This window comes from Pongo pygmaeus, chromosome 2 (assembly GCF_028885625.2).
Source record: "Pongo pygmaeus isolate AG05252 chromosome 2, NHGRI_mPonPyg2-v2.0_pri, whole genome shotgun sequence".
Lineage (NCBI taxonomy): Eukaryota > Metazoa > Chordata > Mammalia > Primates > Hominidae > Pongo > Pongo pygmaeus.
Genome location: NC_085930.1, coordinates 52,578,786 through 52,604,252, shown reverse-complemented (window position 1 = coordinate 52,604,252; position 25,467 = coordinate 52,578,786). Strand labels below are relative to the sequence as shown.

Genomic DNA, 25,467 nt, shown 5'->3' with positions numbered 1-25,467 from the left:
ACAGAACGGGAGAAAATTTTTACAATCTACCCATCTGACAAAGGGCTAATATCCAGAATCTACAAAGAACTTAAACAAATTTACAAGGAAAAATCAACCCCATCAAAAAGTGGGCGAAGAGCAGTATTATTTTTAAATGCCCAGTAAGTTTATTTTTTAAATTGGATTTGAAAAACTTGGTAATGCCTCATTTATTGCATTTCATTAAGAATAGAGTTCTGGGCTGGGTGCAGTGGCTTACACCTCTAATCCCAGAACTTTGGGAGGCGGGAGTGAGCAGATCACATGAGGTAAAGAGTTCGAGACCAGCCTGGCCAACATGGCGAAACCCCATCTCTACTAAAAATACAAAAATTAACCAGGCGTGGTGGTGGGTGCCTGTAATCCCAGCTACTCAGGAGGCTGAGGCGGGAGAATCGCCTGAACCCAGGAGGCAGAGGTTGCGGTGAGCCAAGATCGCGCCACTGCACTCCAGCCTGGGCAAAAGCGCGAGACTCTGTCTTAAAAAAAAAAAGAATAGAGTTCTGAATATAAGATTTTCAAATACATCACTAGAACTTTAAAAATATTAACACTTTGCTAGATAACTTCTAAAAACACCTGTACTATAATATGGTTCAATAAAAGCATTCAGACATTTTTTGGTGAGTGGTATAAATTGGAAGGATCCCAAAGTCATCATGGCTTTCAGCAAATATCATATCATGTAGTCCTCACATGAAATATCACCAGTATTACCAAAACAGTGTGAATAAGTCTTGTAATTTGCTTACTATTTGTCTGATTTTCTAATTAGTTTAGCATTAGGAACATGGTCAGGAATTTCCTGGGCACTTTGGAATTGTTACCAAGGAGAGAAGCAGTTGTGATGTGGTTTATTCATTCATCTGCAAGGAAATATATACAAGTAAGTAAGCACCACTAGAATTCAGAAATGTGTGAGATCAAGGGACATCATCCTAGCATTTGAATTACTGCCCAAAAAAATACACAAATGTAATGGGGGCACTCCATTATTAAGTCATTTAAACCTTTTTGTGAATAGAGAGAAATAGCACTTTTAACTATATAGACAACCACTGACAGTTACTATATGTAATAAGAGGCCTGGTACACACATGAGGATGTCAGACTTCCTGTAGAAGAAAAAGAATGTCTGCTTATTTTAGTAACTCCTTTTTGGAGATCTGCAGGGTGAGCTCCTTCAAAGCTAGTAAAGGAGGAAGATTCCCTTTTATATAATGACTGCTAAGTATTTTATTACATCACAGTAAGAGGAGATCTAGTCAGTAGAGGGGTTGATTTCTTCCCTCTGGTTCACACATTGATTGCTGCTCTCAAATTTGTCCTCAGCTTTCACACAACAGTTTGTACAAACACATTACCACTAGCACCTACCTGCCCCCTCAGAAAACTAGGAAAGTTCTTACCTGTCCCATTTTATCAATGAATTTGGGGATCTTGTACTTGGAAGAATAGAAACTTTTAAGGGAAATTTCAGGTTTTACCAACTAGATGTAGGTTTCATTTTTCCATTGGAAAAGATTGCTTTATCAGGCATATTTGAGTTTATTCAGTTTGTCTTTTCATGGGAATTTTTCTTCTGTGGTTTGCAGTGTAAAACAATGCAGCAAAATTTAGTTAAATGGATTTTGTTAACTTTTTGGTTGATTCATATCTATTTTTAAACTCATTTTGCTTTTGTTTAAATTGTGCATTAAAATGTTTAATTATGGAACACATAATTATTGATGCACCATCAAAACATTTATAGTTTTCCCTAATAAACTATGTGGCTTTTTAATGAATAGTTTTCATGACATCTTCAGTTGGCTGAAGAAATTTTTATCACATTAATTTTTCTAAAGTTTTCTGGAATTTCTTGCCAGTTTGTTTTAAACCATGTCTCTAGGTAACACAGTCTATCTTTTATCCTTCCTATTTTTCATTTTCCTCTCACTTCTCCAGAGCTGTCCCACTTCATTATGGACCTTTTTGTTCTTATCCCCCTACTCTCAAGCTTAGCACACATGTCTAGTAAATAAATGTTACCTTACATTTCAATTTCAATCTCTTCAACACTCCTCTGCCTTCAAGAATACATACACTGTGTCTGATCCTAACAGGTGCTGTTGCTTTGCTGTTTCTATCCTCCAAAATACCACCATTGTTTCTGTTCTTTCACTGCAGTTTATATTCACCCTCACTGACTCCATTTCCTTATCACTCATTGCCATGGGTAGACAAAGTGATTGGAAGTAGGTAGTAATGGTTGGGATTAAAAAAAAAAACATTTTGAACTGGTTGAGATAGCCCCATAGAAATGCCCATAGTCTGTCCCCATAAAAAGTGTGGGCTTACAGTGGCAAGAATAGGACTATAGCAAGAGTGCAAGGAGGCTTCCTCACAGGGAAAAGTTGTACGTAACAGTTAACAACCTCTTTGAAGTAGAGAAGACTGAACAGATGAAAGCAATGGATTTTAAGGATTGTCTGTAATCAAGGAAGAGAAGAAGAACAATGGGGTGTAGAAGTATAGTATAGTGTAAATCTATAGATTTACATTACATACACACATCTATAGATTTACATCTATAAAACTATTTACATAGTATTTACATTGTATTAGGTATTATAAGTAATCTAGAGATGATGTAAAGTATATGAGAGGCTCATGCACGAGAATCGCGTGAACCCAGGAGGCAGAGGTTGCAGTGAGCCAAGATCACATCATTGCACTCCAGCCTGGGCAACAGAGTGAGACTGTCTCAAAAAATAAAATAAAAAATAAAAAAATAAAGTATATAAGAGGCTCTGTGTAGGTTACCTATAAATACTACACCATTTTATGTAAGGGACTTGAGCATCTTTGGATTTGGGTATCTGAGGAGGGTCTTGCAACCAGTCCCCCAGGATACCAAGAGATAGCTGACTATATATTACATATTCTTGTCCAGAGTAAGATACAAAACTGCTGTGGCCTTCAACTGGGCATTCAGATACACAGAAGGATAGGTGATGTGGTAAAAGAGAGTAAATATATGGGAGAAAATGGACAGCATGGGCCATAAGGAGAGGGACCACAGACCACTGATACTCAGTTTATTTTAAAGATTATTTTTAACAGCTTTGTCAAAATGTCTTATTAAAAACTCCGGTCCTCTTTTCATTTTTAGGTTTATTTTAGGTATTGGACACATGGTTATTGAGATGTTTTCATTTGACAGTGCCCTTGTCCTAAGTGGTTGTCTTTCTTGCCAGATTGTTTTTTCAGTTGTTCTTGTCAATTTCTGTTGATAAGACAAGGACAGTTATCTTTTTATCTCCCTATCCTGGGACCTTACACACTTCATGTTCAATATTGTTGGATGGGTATGTGGGTGGGTTGATGGATGGATGGATTTCAAAGAAGGCTTTCTATTTTAGATGATTTTAATTGAGAATGGTAAATCTGAATTTCTTTAGAATAAAAACCACTTATTGTATTAATACTTTTTTTTGTACCTGGAGCCATAAAGTTTTCAGCCATCACAATTGCTAGGAATTATTTGGCTTTCCTGCATGTAAGATTATGGGTTAAAATTGAACTGACTTGAAGTAAAATGGCATAGGAGCTTTCTTTTCCTTAGCGAGAACCCAAATAGCTACCAAGTCTGATTGTGAGAAAACAGTATCTCCTAGAACCTGATAATTAGGGCAGTTTCTTCAACTGTCTTCCCAGGCAAGACTATTTGATGAGCTGGACTAAATTTTCTTATTTAAGGGGAAAGGAAAATGAATAGTCTTCTCTCAGTTTTAAACTTTTCCTTTCATTCATTTTTAATAAATCTTAGCATCAATTTATTGCTTTTCTTTACCACAATCTGATATCATTTAGTATGTAATTTAGTACAAAATTTAGATGTTTAGGTACTGATTTGAATAAATATTATTGGCAGGGGCTTTGCACCAGAAAACATTTTAAAACTACTACATTAAAAGTACAATTTCCCTTGCTAGGGGCTTAGAGGAAGGGATTAATGTAGAGTGACTGTTTGCGAGTTTGGTGTTTCCCTTTGGGGTGATGAAAATGTTTTGGAACTAGAGGAGATGGTTATACAACATTGCGAATGTACTAAATGCTGAATTGTGCTGAATTGTACACTATTAAATGGTTTATGTTAATATAAATTATACCTTAATTTAAAAAAAAAAAAAAAGCTTTTCTTGAACTTTTTAAAGTTCATGCCGTATCTGTGAATTGCCAAAGTGTATGCTGTAGCTCAGAGGATAATGTCCTCCTGTAGCTAGTTATGGTTATGATTGTTCCTTCAAACTGTGACACATATTAGAGTGAAAATTAGTACTTACAGGCTAAATACTTAAGTAACAAGCATAAACCAAGGTTATCCCAGGTAACTGGGAGAACAGTCACATTACCTAAAACTAACAACAAATGCTTTTATGTACAAGCTGGCTACCCCTACTTGCTACAGAACTTGATTCTTCAAAGAAGTAAGTACAGTTGACGGAGACAGCTTCCCCTATGCAGATAAAAAGCCTATTTCAAACTTGTAAAAAGTAACAAAAATAATCTTACTGAGTAAAGAATTGGATAAAGACATTTTCAGTTTTAATAAAAGCAGTGACACTTTAAACAGATGTTTCTCAAATCCTTTTTCCACCAGTGTCTAGATAAATCTTATCTGCCATTGGCTCATAAACAGTTGGGTAGGTTGGTCAGTACATCCAGTTGTACATACATACACATACACACACACATTCTCATTCATATTCTCTTTGCTATGACACCACCACCTTTTAAAAACATAAAGAATATGTTTGTACAGTATTTCCTGTAGTTAAATATTGCCATAGTAGGACAGGAAAACCTAATATATTTAAATCAATGAAAGATGCAGATATGTCTTATTAATATACCTACTCCAAAACTTTGGCCACATCTTTCTCCGAGATATTTTTAGTTCTCAGACATAATTTTAGCAGATAATGCCTTTGTTATATATCACAGTACTTCTGTGGGCTTTTTCTATAAGTTGATTACTAACTCATTTAGCTAGTTTGAGATATAGGTTTATCATGTGGGTTTTTTTTTCCCCTGTTAAACTGGTAGGGTTTGTTTTGTTTTGTTTTGTTTTTGAGACGGAGTTTCGCTCTTGTCGCCCAGGCTGAAGCGCAATGGCACGGTCTTGGCTCACTGCAACCTCTGCCTTGCGGGTTCAAGCGATTCTCCTGCCTCAGCCTCCCGAGTAGCTGGGATCACAGGTGTGTGCCACCACGCCAGGCTAATTTTTCTATTTTTTTTTAAACTTACTCTTTTTTTATGATTATTATTATACTTTAAGTTCTGGGATACATGTGGAGAAGGTGCAGGTTTGTTACATAGGTATACATGTGCCATAGTGGTTTGCTGCACCCATCAGTCTGTCATCTACATTAGGTATTTCTCCTAATGCTATCCCTCCCCCTTCCGCCCTACCCCCTGACAGGCCCTGGTATGTGATGTTCCCCTCCCTGTGCCCATAGGTTCTCATTGTTCAACTCCCACTTATGAGTGAGAACATGCCGTGTTTGGTTTTCTGTTCCTGTGTTAGTTTGCTGAGAATGATGGTTTCCAGCTTCATCCATGTCCCTGCAAAAGACATGAACTCATTCTTTTTTTATGGCTGCATAATATTCCGTGATGTATATAGGCCACATTTTCTTTATCCAGTCTGTCATTGATGGGCATTTGGGTTGGTTCCAAGTCTTTGCTATTGTGAATAGTACTGCAATAAATATATGTATGCATGTGTCTTTATAGTAGAATGATTTATAATCCTTTGGGTATATACCCAGTAATAGGATGGCTGGGTCAAATGGTATTTCAAGTTCTAGATCCTTGAGGAATTGCCACACTATCTTCCACTATTGTTGAACTAATTTACACTCCCAACAGTGTAAAAGCATTCCTGTTTCTCCACATCCTCTCCGGCATCTGTTGTTTCTTGACTTTTTAATAATCACCATTCTAACTAGTGTGAGATGGTATCTCATTGTGGTTTTGATTTGCATTTCTCTAATAATCAGCGATGATGAGCTTTTTTTCATATGTTTGTTGGCCACATAAATATTTTCTTTTGAAAAATGTCTGTTCATATCTTTCACCCACTTTTTGATGGGATTGTTTGTTTTTTTCTTGTAAATTTATTTAAGTTCCTTGCAGATTCTGGATATTAGCCCTTTGTCAGATGGATGGCAAAAGTTTTTCTTATTGTGTAGGTTGCCTGTTCTGATGATAGTTTCTTTTGCTGTGCAGAAGCTCTTTAGTTTAATTAGACCATTTGTCAATTTTGGCTTTTGTTGCCATTGCTTTTGGTGTTTTAGTCATGAATTCTTTGCCCATGCCTATATCCTGAATGGTATTGCCTAGGTTTTCTTCTAGGGTTTTTATGGTTTTAGGTCTTACGTTTAAGTCTCTAATCCATCTTGAGTTAATTTTTGTATAAGGTATAAGGAAGGGGTCCAGTTTCAGTCTTCTGCATATGGCTAGCCAGTTTTCCCAACACCATTTATTAAATAGGGAATCCTTTCCCCATTGCTTGTTTTTCTCAGGTTTGTCAAAGATCAGATGGTTGTAGATGTGTGGTGGTATTTCTGAGGGCTCTGTTCTGTTCCATTGGTCTATATATCTTTTTTGGTACCAGTACCATGCTGTTTTGGTGACTGTAGCCTTGTAGTATAGTTTGAAGTCAGGTAGCATGATGCCGCCAGCTTTGTTCTTTTTGCTTAGGATTGTCTTAGCTATACGGGCTCTTTTTTGGTTCCATATGAAATTTAAAGTAGTTTTTTCTAATTCTTTGAAGAAAGTCAGTTGTAGTTTGATGGGAATAGCACTGAATAATCTGTAAATTACTTTGGGCAATATGGCCATTTTCACCATATTAATTCTTCCTATCCATTAGCGTGTAATGTTTTTCCATTTGTTTGTGTCCTCTCTGATTTCCTTGAACAGTGGTTTGTAGTCTTCCTTGAAGAGATCCTTCACATCCCTTGTAAGGTGTATTCCTAGGTATTTTATTCTTTTTGTAGCAATTGTGAATGGGAGTTTGCTCATGATTTGGCTCTCTGTTTGTCTATTATTGGTGTATAAGAATGTTTGTGATTTCTGACATTGATTTTGTATCCTGAGACTTTGCTGAAGTTGCTTATCAACTTAAGGAGATTTTGGGCTGAGGTGATGGGGTTTTCTAAATATACAGTCATGTCATCTGCAAACAGATAATTTGACTTCCTCTCTTCCTATTTGAATACCCTTTATTTCTTTCTCTTGCCTGATTGCCCTGGCCAGTACTTCCAATACTATGTTGAATAGGAGTGGTGAGAGAGGGCACCCTTGTTTTGTGCCGGTTTTCAAAGGGAATGCTTCCAGCTTTTGCCTGAAACATTCAGTATGATATTGGCTGTGGGTTTGTCATAAATTGCTCTTACTATTTTGAGATATGTTCCATCAATACCTAGTTTATTGAGTGTTTTTAGCATGAAGGACTGTTGAATTTTATCAAAGGCCTTTGCCACATCTATTGAGATAATCATGTGGTTTTTGTCATTAGTTCTGTTTATGTGATGAACTATGTTTATTGATTTGCATATGTTGAACCAGCCTTTCATCCTGGGGATGAAGCTGACTTGATCGTGATGGATACGCTTTTTAAGGTGCTGCTGGATTCGGCTTGCCAGTATTTTATTGAGGATTTTTGCATCTGTGTTCATCAGATATATTGGCCTGAAATTTTCTTTCTTTGTTGTGTCTCTGCCAGGTTTTGCTATCAGGATGATGCTGGCCTCATAAAATGAGTTAGGGAGGATTCCCTCTTTTTCTGTTGATTGGAATAGTTTCAGAAGGAATGGTACCAGCTCCTCTTTGTACCTCTGGTAGAATTCAATTGTGAATCCGTCTGGTCTTGGGCTTTTTTTGTTGGTAGGCTATTAATTACTGCCATTGGTCTATTCAGAGATTCAACTTCTTCCTGGTTTAGTCTTGGGAGGGTGTATGTGTCCAGCAATTTATCCATTTCTTCTAGATTTTCTAGTTTATTTGCGTAGAGCTGTTTATAGTATTCTCTGATGGTAGTTTGTATTTCTGTGGGATCAGTGGTGATCTCCCCTTTATCATTTTTTATTGTGTCTGTTTGATTCTTCTCTCTTTTCTTTATTAATCTGGCTAGCAGTTAATCTTTTCTGGCTATTTTGTTAATCTTTTCAAAAAACCAGCTCCTGGATTCATTGATTTTTTTTTAAGGGTTTTTTGTGTTTCTATCTCCTTCTGTTCTGCTCTGATCTTAGTTATTTCTTGTCTTATGCTGGCTTTTGAATGTGTTTGCTCTTGCTTCTCTGGTTCTTTTAATTGTGATGTTAGGGTGTCAATTTTACATCTTTCCTGCTTTCTCCTGTGGGCATTTATTTAGTGCTATAAATTTCCCTCTAAACACTGCTTTAGCTGTGTCCCAGAGATTCTGGTATGTTGTGTCTTTGTTCTCATTGGTTTCGAAGAACTTATTTATTTCTGCCTTAATTTCGTTATTTACCCAGTAGTCATTCAGGAGCAGGTTGTTTAGTTTCCATGTAGTTGTGCGGTTTTGAGTGAGTTTCTTAATCCTGAGTTCTAATTTGATTCACTGTGGTCTGAGAGACTGTTTGTTATGATTTCTGTTCTTTTGCATTTGCTGAGGAGTGTTTTACTTCCAATTATGTGGTCGATTTTAGAGTAAGTGCAGTGTGGTGCTGAGAAGAATGTATATTCTGTTGATTTGGGGTGGAGAGTTCTGTAGATGTCTATCTGCAGAACTTGGTCCAGAGCTGAGTTCAAGTCCCGAATATCCTTGTTACTTTTCTGTTTCATTGATCTGTGTAATACTGATAGTGTGGTGTTAAAGTCTCCCACTGTTATTGTGTGGGAATCCAAGTCTCTTTGTAGGTCTCTAAGAACTTCCTTTATGAATCTGGATGCTTCTGTATTGGGTGCATATATATTGATGATAGTTAGCTCTTCTTGTTGCATTGATCCCCTAATTTTTGTATTTTTAGTAGAGACGGGGTTTCACCATGTTGGCCAGGCTGATCTCTAACTCCTGACCTCAGGTGATTCACCCACCTTGGCCTCCCAAAGTGCTAGGATTACAGGCGTGAGCCACCGCGCCCGGCCTAAACTGGTAGTTTAATGCAGAATCTTATTTTCACTCTTACCAATAAAATAGTTTTGCATACAAAGTTCAGAGTGGACTCTAACATTTGTGTCTTAACCTTCTATAGAACTGTCAAGTAATCCACCTCTGGCTACCATCCTTATTCCTCCTCATGCTCGGATTCAAGCAGCTGCTTCAACCCCCACAAATGCCACAGCAGCCTCAGGTAAGAACGTTCTAAGTCTCTTCTATAAAAACATATTCTGGGCTGGGTGCGGTGGCTCACACCTGTAATCCCAGCATTTTGGGAGGCCGAGGTGGGTGGATCACCTGAGGTCAGGAATTCAAGACCAGCCTGACCAACAAGGTGAAACCTTGTCTCTACTAAAAATAAAAACTTAGCCAGCTGTGGTGGCAGGTGCCTGTAATCCCAGCTTCTGGGGAGGCTGAGACAGGAGAATTGCTCGAAACCGGGAGGCGGAAGTTGCATTGAACCAAGATTGCGCCACTGCACTCCAGCCTGGGCGACAGAGCAAGACTCCGTCTCAAAAAAAAAAAAAAATTCTGTATTTCAAAAAGATATGATTCCCTTTCATTTCATTTGATGAGTATGAACATTTAATATCTTTTACGTATCAAAAACAGCACAGCCAAATGAGTAAACCTGAATAAAATTTTTTGCTTTATTTCCAAAACGCATAAAACAAAAGCACCCACCCAGGTACCTTATATATAAGATATAAATATCTTTTGATAATGTTAAATTCTGTCATCTTAGTGAGAGGATCACTTGAGGCCAGGAGTTCAAGATCATCCTGGACAACATAGTGAGACCCCATCTAGAAAATAAAAATAAAAAATTTTTAAAGTTACGGTTTTTACATAATTTCAATAGAAAATCAAATCAAATGAGATGTTTATAGCTGAAAACATATAAATATATTGTTACTGAAAATAATACACTTTTGTTTTTTTCCCCTCGAATGTAAATTGCAGTAGTATACTAGAGAGGCAAATATTTTCAAGAAGTGTAAAATATAAGTTTATACTTATAGTTAATCTTTTTTTAATCATTTGAAAGGGCTAAAACTGCAATGCAAATATGTGTAACTGAGATTTAGATCAGAATGTGACAAGACTCTTATATACCAAAACAAAATTATTCACAGGTTAGAGCTAGGGTGTGCTGCTGGGCCCGAAGCCAGCTAATGGTGGGGCCTGATTTAGTGAGAACCGGTGTCCTTGCAAATATTCTGAAAATATCCAACCCTTAAGAGTGAAGTGAAGTTCTTCCAAATAATGAGTGGATGCTTTTAAAACTTAAAAGTTTTTAAGTTAGAAACATAATAGGTAGCACAGTTAGGGGCTCAGAATTTGGCACCTTTTTTCTCTGTCTCTCTCCAAAAAGCTAATGGCAGGAGCTGACTTCATTTTCTTTAAATAGCCTTGAACTGAGTTGGATCAGATCCATTTTTGCCTAAGGGTATTTATGCTGCAGGAGATAAAATCTTTCATTACTAGTTCTTATCATTAAACAGTAAGGTCAAAATCCATGTCCCGTTGTTTGATGATGTTGTTTCTGTCTAATCTTAAACTTTATAAATGTTGCTAATAAAGATTTAAAACATTTCATTCTACTTCATGTTCAGGAAAAGTCTGGGAAGAAAGATCTGTTTTCTTGTTCCAAGTTTATCAGCACATGCTACCTTGAGAAAGTAATTTGAACTTTATTAGTTTAATTAGTGTCTTATTCATTTTCCCATTCTGTAAAATGGAGTGGCAATTACTTTAGGACAACATTTGTCTTGTCTTTATTTGTCTGTACTTTAGGACAGCATTGCCACTCCATTTTACAGATTTAGAAAGTGTGCCGAAATCTGCTTTAAAATTTTTAAGGTAAAAAGATTTTTTAAAAGTATGACCTGTTTAGAATCAAGACAGAATTGCTGTAAGCCATTAACAAATTGAATACTGGCCCAGGTTACGTTAATTGTTCACAACGTGAAAAAGGCCCTAACCCTGAACTAACACATTTACTTACTGAGCTCATTTCTACAGTTTTACTAGAATGGCTTTACACTGTGTATAAAAATGAGTAGTTTTGAGCAGTTTAAAGTAACTTTCTTAATGCAAGATAGCAAACTAATTAATGATTGTGACTTATGTTTTTGAGCAAATTGTCTGCTTAGTAGGAGTCTAGTATAATTTGATTTTCATGTTGTTTTGATACAGGTTACAGCAAACCGAAAAATAATAATAATAATTTACATGTGTATATTTTTACAGCTATAGAAATCAGATTTCAACATAAAAATAGAAACTGACATTGAACTTTGACTCTGAGAGTTTACTCCAAAGTTGAATTGGGGTATGGGGAAGTTAATAAAGGAATAGTAAGCTGAGGTCAGAGCTAAAATTAGTTTAGAGAAATGCATGCCTTGAGTACCTTAATAGTTACCGAAGAGGATATTTCAGATATTGGTCTGAGCTAAAGTAAATAAAGAAGTGTTATAATTCTGTTAAAATTTCCTATTGTTCATTAGATTGAAAGCACTCTGATGGCTTAGAAAAAATGGTGTTTCTGGCCCTGCTGTTTAAGAAATATTTCTCCTTTAGGGCCTCAGATTTGGTACTGAAAGAGATACAGTAAATGAACTTAACAACATCATTCTAACAAGAAATGTGAGTTTCAAATAGATACTTCTTTTTAAAGTTCCCTTTATTGTAACCCAAAAACAGTTTAACCACAGTATAGTTAAGCAGTTTTCTATGGCGCTGTAGTAGTGAAGGCCCAAGTATGTCACCAAACATACCTCAGGAAATGCTGGTCTAGACCAAGTGATTGATTGCTTGGCCTTCCGGCTGCCTGTAGTTTAAGATTCATGTATGTTTTAAATAAGAATTTGTCAGTGTGAGTTACATTCTTTTGTAAGACCTTAAAATATATATGTCCTCAGCCAGGCGCGGTTGGCTCACACCTGTAATCCCAGCACTTTGGGAGGCTGAAACAGGCAGATCACCTGAGGTTGGGAGTTCAAGACCAGCCTGACCAACGTGGAGATACCCTGTCTCTACTAAAAATACAAAATTAACCAGGTGTAGTGACGCATGCCTGCAATCCCAGCTAGTCTCAGGAGGTTAAGGCAAGAGAATCGCTTGAACCTGGGAGGCGGAGGTTGCAGTGAGCCGAGATTGTGCCATTGCACTCCAGCCTGGGCAACAAGAGCAAAACTTTGTCTCAAAAAAAAAAAAAATATATATATATGTATATATATATGTATGTATATATCTCCTCTGTTTCTCTTAGATTTGGTTTCCTTGTCCAGAAGCAGGAATAATAAATATCCACTATATAGAGTTGTAAGAAGTAAGATATGAAGTGTTCAGAGTGCTTATTAGCACTTTGCCTGCCCATACAGTAGGCTCTCAGTGAAAGGAAACTGCTATTGCTATTTTTATTACTGTTATTGCAAAGTAGGGACACATCAGACATGTTTTTTTTTAAAAAGCCATGTGGAGGGCAGGATTGACATCCATCCTCTTAGGACAAAAGAATCTATGACTTTTCTTTCCTGGATAAATGGACATGCATCTCTCCACACAGACAGAGTGAGGGACTGCTAAGCTACAGACATAGCCGAAGCTTTCCTCACAAAGCATTTCAGGATCTGCTCCAGAGTACAAAATAAATAAATAAATAAATAAACTATTAAGCTATAAAGCTCTAGACCTTGAATATCTGAACCTGGAAATATTTCAAATTTAAATTTTCAAAGAATTTCTAATCACCCACCTAAGCTACATCACCACGGTAATATACCCCCACATACCCTGGGGAGAATTAATTACAATATGAACCCCTGAGTAACTAAACTAGTTGTCATACTTTATTTAAATCAGTGTAATGGAGCACATAACATCAAAATGATTCGTATCTTAGAGGTGGAGCCACTTTTAGTTTATGACAGTCATATCAACAAGAAGCAAAATAATACTTAAATAATACTTAACCTGTTTTCAATAGCCTAAGAATGTGCCTCCAAATCATCTAAAAATGACCTTACGTCACTAACATACAAATTCAAAAGAGTACCATAACTGAATTATCATCTGATCTGTTAAAATACCATTCCTGTTGTTGCTCAGCATTGTTGCAATTCAGGTTCTGTCAAGTATATTTGTGTCTAGAGCAAGATCATCAGAATACAGAGGCTCCTAGATAAACTGCTTGGGACACATTTTATGTTGCTTATAGCTGGCTTAAACATGAATGGAGTTTTCTGACATTTGTGTAGACCTGGGAACAAAGCTTAATCCTAAAGTATGTGGAATAAAAGCAGAAAAACAAAGCATATTGACAAAGATGCCATCAACCATGATCATACTAACTATATTATGGTGAAATAAGTTTTGGATTTTAGTCAGTTACTGTTGTTAGCCAAAGCTGTTAAATGGCTTTCGGATATTTAAGTCTTATTAAATTTTAAATACATTATAGGCAGAAATCTAATTCTCTATATTGCTGCTTCTGAAAATTCATACCCAGATTGTGGCCTAAAATCAAACTGTGCTAATTCTGGGAATATATAATTGTTCTTTGTCATCACCAACAAACTTTGACTAGTACGACAAGATATCACAATTCTTTCTCACCTTCTTTGAAAATGGTAACGATGGTACAAATATTAAGTTTGAGGACATTAACACTGAGGGAACTGTTTTTGCAGATGTTTCAACTTTCCTTTTGTTGTGTTCTGCAACTGTATGTGAGTTGATAAAAACTTGTGGGAAAGCATTATAGTATAAAACAAGAGCTGTCAGAATTCAGAATTTTTAGTTCAGTAATTCCACTTTAGGAATTTTAACTTCAGGATAAATCTATTGGAAAGAAAAAGGCTATCATGTACAGAGAGAGGAATCACATAATATATATAATCATAAACCATATAATAAAAAATTATGTATTAATATATAACAAAAAGGAGAGCCAATGTAACCTGAATGGTCAACAGTAGGAAATTGTTTTAATACATTGTGGGATCTCCATTTTTATGTAGCCATAAAAAACAATTTTCATGAAGCTTGTGGACATTCATGGAAATACTCATCCTAATTTATGTAGAGAAAATTTTAAAATCTCATGAACCTTGTTGGTTACTATTGTCAAAATGTGTATTTTCATGTGCATAGGGACTAGACAGAAATACACAAAACTGTAAACTGTTGTGTTAAATTAGTGTGTATGGATGTTGATTTTTTTCCTAAAAAACATTCTTTATAAGTTGTTTTTAAAATGCTTTAGTATCTAGAGACATTATTGTTAATCATTGCTCTGATTGACATGAGAATCTCTTGAAAATTACACGTACTACTCTCAATTCCTAAAGTATAATTTCTTTGTTTCTTTTTTTGAGACAGAGTCTTACTGTCGCCCAGACTGGAGTACAGTGGCGTGATCTCAGCTCGTGTAACCTCCAACTCCTGGGTTCAAGTGATTCTCATGCCTCAGCCTCCCAAGTAGCTGGGATTACAGGCGCGCACTACCACACCTGGCTAATTTTTTGTAATTTTAGTACAGACGGGGTTTCACTTTGTTGGTCAGGCTGGTCTCAAACTCCTGGCCTCAAGTGATCTGCCCGCTTTGGCCTCCCAAAGTGCTGGGATTACAGGTGTGAGCCACTGTGGCCAGCCAAAATTCATAATATAATTTCTTATGTTGACTGAATGGTCAACGTAGGAAATGTTCAACATTTATATATATAAAATATATATAAATATATAAATATATATATATAATATAAATATATATTATATATGTCTTATTTTCTTTGTACGCCCAGTCATCTCATTCACTCCATTTAGGAGACTATTCATTTGGAACATCTAAAGTAATAAATCTCAAGACATTATCGTTTTCCTAATCAAATACAAACCATTTTAGAGAGCATCTGCTCAGATGAGTTGAATGTGAGATGTTGTAGGGAATTTCAACTAGAGCAGTTTTCTGGTTTTATCTGTTTGGTATATTGGTCATCAGCATAAAGTTTCTTTCAATGCAATGGTTCTGCTGTTAAAAACCACGGATTTCAGTTCACCCCTCATTATCTACCGAGAAGTGGTCATCTATCCCATGGTTATGTATATTCAGTAATAGATATTATTGCAAGAATGAGCACCTTTTTATCTTTGCATCACTCTATTAGAAAAGTTTGGCCGGGTGTGGTGGCTCACGCCTGTAGTCCCAGCACTTTGGGAGGCCGAAGTGGGTGGATCATGAGGTCAAGAGATCGAGACCATCCTGGCCAACATGGTGAAACCCCGTCTCTACTAAATATACAAAAAAAAAAAAAATTAGCTGGACGTGGTAGCGGGTGCCTATAGTCCCAGCTATTCAGGAGGCTGAGACAGGAGAATGGCGTGAACCTGGGAGGCGGAGCTTGCAGTGAGCCGAAATCATGCCACTGCACTCCAGCCTGGGTGACAGAGCGAGACTCCTCTCAAAAAAAGAAAGAAAAGTTTATCCTTTTTTCACCCTGAAATTTATTTCTCTATGCCTTCTTCCAGTCAGTGATTCTACTATGAAATTATAACAGAACCATCCAGATCCTTCTGTGTAAAAGTCCTTCAAATGTTAATGACAGCTAACTTGCCCTCCGTACTAATGACAGCTTTAAATCCTAATCCTGGATTTGTTCTAAAGTATTAGGGTATTGGATTTTCTACCCAATTGTATGTCATCTGTACATTTCATAAACATGTCAGTTTTTTACCTCTATCCAAGCAACTAGTAACATATCAAAGAGGGCAAGGCAGAGCCTACTAGAAATGTTTTGCCTTTATTCAAGTTACTGATAAATTAATTGGAACTGGACTGGGTTTCCTAGAGATTACTCTTCTGGTGGTCTCTTAGTGATTGGTCATTCCTCTTCATGACTGGTCATTCCTCTTGTTTGCTTAACTACAGACCAACCTTTAAAATGCCCATTTATATGAGGAGGTTATAAAAAGCACTTTGTAAAATGGTTCATTGTTTTAAGAAAACTTTCAGCCTTTTTCCATTAAAACAAAAAAAGTAACCATATCAAAGATGGAAATCAAACCGTTGTTTTTAAGACAGGGAAATTTCTAGTGCCTAAATATCCGTAAGCTGTGAGTTTCTGTAATCCATTTTAGATTTGTTTCTTGGACTATAGATTGTGAGTTTAAAGACATTTAAAATTTTTGATTGCCCTCACCTTCCTTGGGGCACATTTTATTTATTAGGATTTTTGTTATATCTTTTCAAGTTGAAAACCCTTCTAACAGAAGGGGGAGTCATGATAACATTTGGATGAGGTCTGTCATTTTATGTGGTCTGGAGGCTTAACTTGTCTTCATCTTGGTTTGAAAAGCTCTTACTGTTACTTTATTTGCATTGAGATTATCTGCAATTACTTGATCAAAATTTTGTTTATGCTTTTCTGTTTCTTGTTAGTTATTAGCCTCCTTTGAAGACTTTAGCCACAAAATCATACCTATTTGTTCTTCAAACTCCTAAAAATTCATTTGGCTAAAGTCTCGTTCAGATTTTGCTATGGCTAGTGGCCCCTTTGTCTTACAATTACAATTATTTTCACCCCAGAATTCCTGTTACCTACATACCAGCCAATTCTTTTTAGTTAGGCAGAATTAAACACAGAATAATTTCTCTCATTGTTTGTTTCTACTGTTTTTGAGAGGTGAAATGTTAAGCAAATTGTCAGTTTATTAGACGCTTGCTTTTCTAAAATGAGAGCTACCCTCCCTCATCCTTTCCCCAGGTACTACTAATATTATTCCTGGTCTTTGGGCCAGTTTTACAGTGTACATTGGGAAAGCTGTGTTCATATTCTGTCTAGTGTAGAAGCTTTAGTGCATGCCCTGTTGTTCCTCTTTGTAAACTTATTCTTCCTGTTTTCTCTTTATCTTAACCCAAATAGATGTTAAATTTCATAAAAGTCTGCAACTTTTTTTTTTTAAAAAAAGCAGGCATTTTTGTCTATCAAGAACATAATAGTGTATAGTTATTTTAGGAAATAAAAATTGCCCCTATTCTACTTTCAAAGATAATCACACATAACATTATGTTTTAGTCTATATATGAATGGGCAGAGAGACATGTTTTTTAAAAAATGGGCTTAGGCTATTTAGAGGGTGAAGGTATAGACTATAGTATTCAGCCAATATCCTAAGGCTATACCATAGTTAATTTCTTATTCTTGGACTTTTGGTTTGTGTCGAAGATGGGGTTTTTTGTTTTTGTTGTTCTGAAAAATGCTTTGAAGATATCGTTGCATAAAGCTGTACTTCTAAATTTTTAGAAGTAGAGTCAAAAAGTATAAAGAATTTTAAACTTTAATGTCAAATTGCTTTCCGAAAGTTTGTCCCGCTGTCAGTTCATACTCCCCACTGTCAATACAAGTACTTTTCTATTTCCCCATTGCCCCATGTCCTCATAGAGTGGGAGTAGGAGAAGTACAGTGTGCATGTGTGCACATACACATTTTTAGGTGTTACCAACTTGGTAGCCAATTAATATGTGCATCTTTTTTAGGTACAGTGCTGCATCTGTTTCTTCCTGCTGGCTCTGCATCTGAAATACAGACTTCCATTTTGAACTATACCATTTTGACAAATTCACTGACACCAATGAGATTGTATCTACTCCATGTTAGGGTTGCAGGTTCACTTTGTGAGTTTGTATATAGATACCTAAAATCAAACCAGCTTAGTCATTATTCTTACCAGAGCAGTCCTAGACATCACTTCTAGAAGTTCTTGCTTTCTGTGCAAAACATGTTCTCTCCTATCAAGTCAAAAATTTTATCTGGGTTTTTCCCCTCCTCTAAAAGTAATTTAAAATCTGGATTAAGTTGGAATTCCCTATCAGACATTTTTCCATGTGTCCCTGAAGTGTTCCTCAGTTCCTTGCCTGAAGTCACCTACTTTTATTTATATGTCCCTTTTTTTCTTTATTCCTAAAGTAAGCATTTTAACTTGAAGAAACAGTGAAAATGTTACCTGTGTGTCCCCATGACCTTCACTTTTATACCCTGAACAGTCAAACTTCTTAAATACAATGTGCCCTGCCCCTGAGCTCACAGGGAACTGAGACCTCTCAGCTGCCAGCAGATCAAATATAAACAGTCTTATTGACAGGTCTTCCAGGTATCCTGGTGGATGGGTTGGCTCACAGGCATCCGAATTTTACTTCTATTTTTATAATCACTGAAGGCTACCTTAGTGTTCTGTGCCAAATCTTTTCCTTGCAGGTGTACTTTGATTTCATGAGTGTAAATTATAATTTCAAATTAAATATAAGTTTAGGGTATACTTTGATTCTCTGTGAGTAATTATCTTGTTTGTTCATGTGCCAGTTAATGACATTAATATCTAAGACATAGTTTTACAGTAGAAGCATTTCCACTTGGAACAGCGTGAGTAGGAACATCCTGAGTTAGGTACACAGTATAAATAATATCTCCCAGGCTGTTAATTTTATCTTCTAGAGAGATTGACCTGTCATAAGACATTTCTAACTATTATAGAAAGAAGATACCTGATAAGTAGAAACACATAAAATGTGCTTGGAAAAGATTGTTGTTGGGCAAGAGCATAGTAAAGGAAATAAGGGAATAAAAATATACCTGGCTGGGTGCAGTGACTCACACCTATAATCCCAGCACTTTGGGAGGTCGAGGCGGTCAGATTACTTGAGGCCAGGAGTTCGAGACCAGCCTGGCCAACATGGCGAAACCCCATCTCTACTAAAAATACAAAAAAAAAAATTAGCCAGGCATGGTGGTGCGTGCCTGTAATCCCAGCTACTCGGGAAGCCAGGAGAATCCCTTGAACCCAGGAAGCAGAGGTTGCAGTGAGCTGAGATTGCGCCACTGCACTCCAGCCTAGGTGACAGAGTGAGACCCTGTCTCAAAAAAAAAAAAAAAACCTAATGTTTCCAAGTGTACTTATAAAGTGCATGTAAAACACAAAAAGGCTCATTTGCTATATCTAAAATATGTTATTTTACTAATATGCCAACAATATAAATAGTAAAATGTTTAATAATTTTGTAGCTGAGAACTTGAAATGTGTTGAGAGCAAATAAGGAACTGAATTTTAATCTTTAACGTCAGTTACTTTAAATAAATAGCCTTATGTAGTTAGCAGCTAGTATATTAGAGAATATAAATAGAACATTTCTGTGATTGCTGCTGGGCCAGATAGTGAGCATTTCAATAAATTAGAAGAATTTAATTTTTTATGGACACACAGATCTAGAATAGTAATTCATGGTGGCAGAGCCTTTGAAACCCTGTCTCCTATGTTTATTTTCTGTCTTCTCCTCCCAACCCATTTCCTTGTTTTCTACTCTCTTTATTTAAATCCTTTGGCAGTAGGTGTAAATGGAGACCTTCCATTCACTCTCCTTCCTGTTCCTCATTTGCACCTTTGATCAGCCACATTTGGGACAGGGAGTATGGACAGGACCGTTTGTGGGCGGGGGGTGGGGGGATGCAGACAGCAAGGAATCAAGGCAAGAAATTCTGCGTTTATGACTTGAACATTTGGGTGGGGCGGTTTCCTCAGTATTGAGACAGTTGACCATTAACCCATGACTCCATTATCTAGCAACTCTTACAGATCTCTTGAAAACAAACAAACAAACAAACAAAAGCTGTGGATCCTGTCCTACAAAAAGAAATGTATGTATACCAGATATAGAAATTTACATACAAAAATTTACTCCAGGACAAAAATCACAGCCTCATGGACTCTTTTGGGAACCTGATACTTAAGGGTTCTACCCTTGGTTTCACTGTGGGACTGCCTAAGTTGTGTTTTACCTCTTATGTCACACAGAATAAAATTGGTTTTAATACATGTGCCAATTTGCTTTGCAGTATCTGGTACAAAGCCATAGAGCCATAGACTTTTCAGAAAAGAATTGATTCCTGAGAAAACAATTCTGGAAAAAAGAATTTAATATAATCTTTTTTTTGTCTTGTACAGTTTCTTAGAAGCACACCTAATTATGTAGGGAGACTTTGTCAGTGATTCCCTCATTGGCTTGTGAGTGCAAACCCTAAATGGCATTTAAGTTCTTTGACATATGCATGTGTGTTATCTATTTCTGCATATTAGTTTACCCCCCAACATTTAGCTATTTAAAACAAGAGTAAACATTTATTATCTCGTATAGTTTCTATGGGTCAGGAATTTAGAAGCAGCCTAGCTAGGTGGTTCTGGGTCAGTCTCATGACATAGTCAAAACATTAGCCAGGGATGCAGTCGTCTGCTGACTTGCCTGGGGACAGAAGCTCTGCTTCCACAGTGGCTCTCTTTCATGTGGTTATCAAATATGTGCTGCCTTTATGCAGGAGGCCTCAGTCACTCAGTAAGTGGCCCTCTCCGTAGTGCTACTTAAGTATCTCACATCATTGCAGCTGGCTTCCCCTAGACTAAGTAATCCAAGAAAGAAGGCAATGCAGAAGCCACAGTGTCTTTTTTGTCCTAGCCTTGGAAGTCACACACCATTATTTCTGGAATATCCTATTAGTTACACAGGTCAGTCCTATTCAGTGTGGGACTGGACTGCATTAGGCACGGATACCAAGAGGCATGAATCGTTGGGGTCATCTTGGAAAGTAGCTACCACAGTGTGTAAGGATGATTTTGTACCTTCCTTTCCTTCCCCACAAAGCTGATTGTTCTATTTCCTCTTAAGCCCATCCTTGGTTTGGGGGCGTTTTTTTGTTTACTTGTTTTTTTAGCATTAGACAGGTGATAATGGGCATTGGTTTATAGGAAGCTTCAAAGTCAGTGAAATGTCAGCTCTGTAGTTGTTTGCAGAGCACTTACATCTCTGTACACCCCATACTGAAAATAAAGTAGCTGTGCTCTTAATTTTTCTTATCATAAACTCACTCTTCTTTTTTTTTTTTTTTTTTTTTTTTTTTGAGACGGAGTCTCGCTCTGTTGCCCAGGCTGGAGTGCAGTGGCGCAATTTCGGCTCACTGCAACCTCTGCCTCCCGGGTTCACGCCATTCTCCTGCCTCAGCCTCCCGAGTAGCTGGGACTACAGGCGCCCGCCACCATGCCCAGCTAATTTTTGGTATTTTTAGTAGAGTCAGGGTTTCACCGTGTTAGCCAGGATGGTCTCGATCTCCTGACCTCGTGATCCGCCCACCTCGGCCTCCCCAAGTGCTGGGATTACAGGCATGAGCCACCGTGCCTGGCCCACTCTTCTCTTTTAATGTAACATCTCTTACAGATAATAGAAGTGTGCCTGTAGAAATCACAGTGATTTTATTGAGGTTAGTTCTACATGAAAGTCACTTTTCTTCTTTTGCTAGGAAATCTTTTCTGCTGCCTCCTACTGCCCATAAGATGGATTATTCTCCCCCCTTGTGCTCTGTGTTCCACTCCCCTACTTGTTAGCTATATGGTCTTGGGCACATTCCTTAATCTATTTGTGCTTCCTTTCTCCTATTTGCAAAACAGAGGTAACAGTTGTACCTATTTCTCAGGTTTGCTGTATGAGCTAAATGACATGACTGCAAAATACTTAGTGTGGTGTCTGACATATTGGTAAGCAGTATGCTGTCACTAGTATTTACTTTGGTGATGATGTTGGTTATTGCAGTCACACTAGATTATAAATACATGTATTTTTAGATGTCTCTTTTACCTTCCCATCTATTGAACAATTGCTGTATGCCAGATACTGTGCTAAGCACTTCATAGGCCTCATTTCATAGGCAGGTGGTATTACTACCATTTTACCAATGAGGAAATGAGAGATAGATTAAATAACGTGTTCCAAAATCACACAGCTATTAAGTTGTACAAGTAGGCTTCATACTCAATAAATGTTTATAGAGTTGGTTTAGTTTTAAGAAAGATGTATCAGTGTGAAGTTCAGAAGAGCATCTCTGGTTGAAAACAAGAGATTAGAGTTGGTTAATGAGCCATAGTCAGATCATTTATAATGAAAATGATCTTAGCCTCTCTTTTAAACCATAATGCCATTTAGCATCACTTTACCAGTGCATATGTAACGGAAAGGGAATGTAAGGAGAAGTAAAATGAACTTTGCTGTTTTTATGTTGTGGAGTCACTATTTAAATGTTTGAGAAGAAATTACACTAAACTAAATCCAATGACAATTTATCAGAATTTTAAATGAATAAACATTTTTAATAGAAAGCTCATTAATTCAGATTCCATTGTGTAAAATAAATTTACAGAATGATGGTGGGAACAAAATAAGCATGTGCCAAGATTTGTTTCTTGAATTATTTCTAAAAAGGTGGTAATCTGTGTTGTCTTGTTTCCTGATTGTTCTTGAACTAGTTTCTTCCCAGCCACCAAGAGGTCAGCTCCTCCTACTTTACCTGGCCAAGGGGCCAATCCATCTTTATGATGGGATTGTAGAGATTATGAAATGTAACTTTATTCAGTCAGTAAGCTGGGTGGTCTTTTAAACCTACTATTGAGTATTGAATTTATAGAACTTTGTCTTTTTTTGTTTTACTTTTTCCCTCTCTGTACTTTGTCTTTCTCTGAAAAAGAGAACTCTGTTCTTCTCAGCGAGGACATGTGTGATTTGATTTTAAGTGGAGCTCATTGCATCAGGCAAAAGTTTTTTTGATGAATGTCTGTAGGACTGTGACTTTCAATATCAAAGATATTTATAATCAAAATAATTAGCTGTTAAAATTATGTTCATTAAGTGATTTGAAAATAATTCAAGAGAAAAATATGAGATCATTACATGTCTGAAGAGCATGGGGGTCTATCAAATTTTATTGTTCAGAAAGTGAATTTGTTTCTGGTTTCATGCTCACTTAAAAGGCTTGTGCTTTTTACTGTGATCATGCAAGCAGTCGTTGAATTTATCCAAGAAAGAGGAGACTGGTTTTGGCAATGTCACAAGCTCACAGGCTGTAGTCAGTGAAAGGACATCTGCACATGAGTGCCAAATAGGATTTTGCTAAAGAGCAAATTAACGTAAATGGGCTGGTGGCCGTGTAGATGAGGTAAAACTGATGTCAGTCAGTGTAGTTAATGGCTGCCGTAGCCAGAGCTGCTCTCTCTGTGTTGGCATGGGTGTTGATGTAGTGGTCAAACAGATAGATAAATTTCTGATGATCAGTACCTCTCATAAGTCCTGGGGAAGACCAGAATGACAGTTCTACCTGTTATCTTCCCATACTGAAAATGAGAAGGAAATGCTGTTGGATGATGGTCATGCATAGGTTCTGAGTGTCATCAGAGCATGTGACATGCTGCAATAAGCATGGGTTTGTAGTGTTCCAGGTTTTCTCTGGATTTTTTTTTTTTTAATGCAGCCTGTGCGTGAATCATGAAAATGAACATTTTATCTGAGAAAGGCTTGAAGGAATCTGTAGTCTAGACAGGAATTGATGTTAGGTTATTGATGCACAGAATGTGGATGATCATTGAGGGTAAAACTTCTTTAAACAGGGCATATCTAAGGAAGGTCAGGAGTCACAAATGAAGTGTTAGCATAGTTCCTCAGTGATTATTAGAAAAGGTGGTCAACCTGGCTTTGGAGAGTAGGTTCTATGTCATATACCCTTTCCTGCCACCTGTTCATTTGCCATACTGATGAATTAATATGACCCCATGCCATGGGCTATATGAACCTAATGTGTGGATTCTGATGCCATAATATCTTCACTTGTGTACATGACAACAAGATTAGAAGCAGCTTTAGCTATTTTGAAGGAAATTAAATGAATTAAACCTAATCATTCACATTAAGAGATATTCACATTCTTTCCCCAAAGGCTGTGCTAAATGTATATAAGGGAAGATTATCAGGAAATTAGGAAGTATAATTTTTATAGATTGGCTTTAGAAATGAGAAACTGAACAGCTAATCCATCATAGAGTTCCCTATGTGTCCTTGGGTCTTCTGTGTCTCCCTCTAATTCAGAAATTCAAAGTAGAAAGATCCAGGACCAAACGTTGCATTCAACCATGACATTGGTTATTCTACTCACCATAGCACATGGTAGATCTACAAATCCCTTCAGTCCTAGAGAGAAAAAAACTTCTGAGTCTGCCTTTTGGTGTCACCAACCTTGATGGCATTGTGGCTTCTAGAGAGATGGCTTTTGAAAGTTGCCCATCCCAGTCAAGCCACCTCTCTTGCTCAGGGCTTAGTGTGAAATCTTTGGGAGAAAATTTGGCCAGCGGTACCTTCCCTGTCATTAAGAGAGATGACAAGGATGCAACTTGATAGCCACTAAAACAGCAGTCTACTAAACCAATTTGGACACAGTTAGATGCCCACTTAATATGTTAATGGATGCTGTGAAATAATAATAGACCTTAAAAGGGGGAAGGAGACAATGGTTAGTTGTAGAGTTGTACGTATTTCTAAAAGATTAGGGCAAAGTAAGCTTTAAGTAAGTTCTAAGTCAAGATTTGACTACAAGATGCTTTCCTTTTCTTAATTTTTAATTTTTGTGGGGACATAGTAGGTGTATATATTTATGGGTTACCTGAGATATTTTGATATAGACATGCAATGTGTAGTAATCATATTAGGGTAAATGGGATATTCATCACCTCAAGCATTTATCCTTTATGTTACAAACAATCCAGTCATACTTTTAGTTATTTTAAAATGTACAATTAAATTATTTTTGTACTGTAGTCACCCTGTTTTGCTAGCAAATACTAGGTCTTATACATTTTTTTTTTGTACCCATTAACCATCCCCACTTCCCCCACCCCTGCTACCCTTCCCAGCCTCTGGTAACAATCCTTCTCTCTACCCGTGAGTTCAGTTGTTTTAAATTTTAGCTCCTACAAATAAGTGAGAACATGCAAAGTTTGTCTTTCTCTGTCTGGCTTATTTCACTTCACATAATGACTTCAGTTCCATCCATGTTGTTGCAAATGGCAGGATCTCATTCTTTTTCTTTTTCTTTTTTCTTTTCTTTTCTTTTTTTTCTTTTTTCTTTTTTTTTTTAAAGACGGTATCTTACTGTGTCACCCAGGTGGTCTTGGCTCACTTGCAGCCTCAACCTCTCTGGCTCAAGCAATCCTCCCACTCAGCCTCCCATCTTTCTCTCTTATGGCTACATATTACCCCATTGTGTATATATACCTCATTTTCTTTTATCCATTCATCTGTTGATACAAGATGCTTTATTAAATTGACTAAGTGAATTGGTACTGCAGTTGCTGTTTCTTTTTTGCTGGTTGTCTGTCTTCCATCTCTATGAATAATGAAGAGGGTCTGTTCT

General features: G+C 37.0%; 1 protein-coding gene across 2 annotated transcripts in view; it reads left to right on the top strand.

Annotated features, from left to right (window-relative positions):
- Positions 1-25,467, top strand: part of GSK3B (glycogen synthase kinase 3 beta) — a 274,814-nt gene that overhangs the window by 243,975 nt on the left and 5,372 nt on the right. For both annotated transcript variants that reach the window (XM_054482769.2, XM_054482768.2), the window contains one exon: positions 9,291-9,389. In XM_054482769.2, the coding sequence (XP_054338744.1) occupies positions 9,291-9,389 (99 nt within the window). The remainder of the gene's footprint in view (positions 1-9,290; positions 9,390-25,467) is intronic.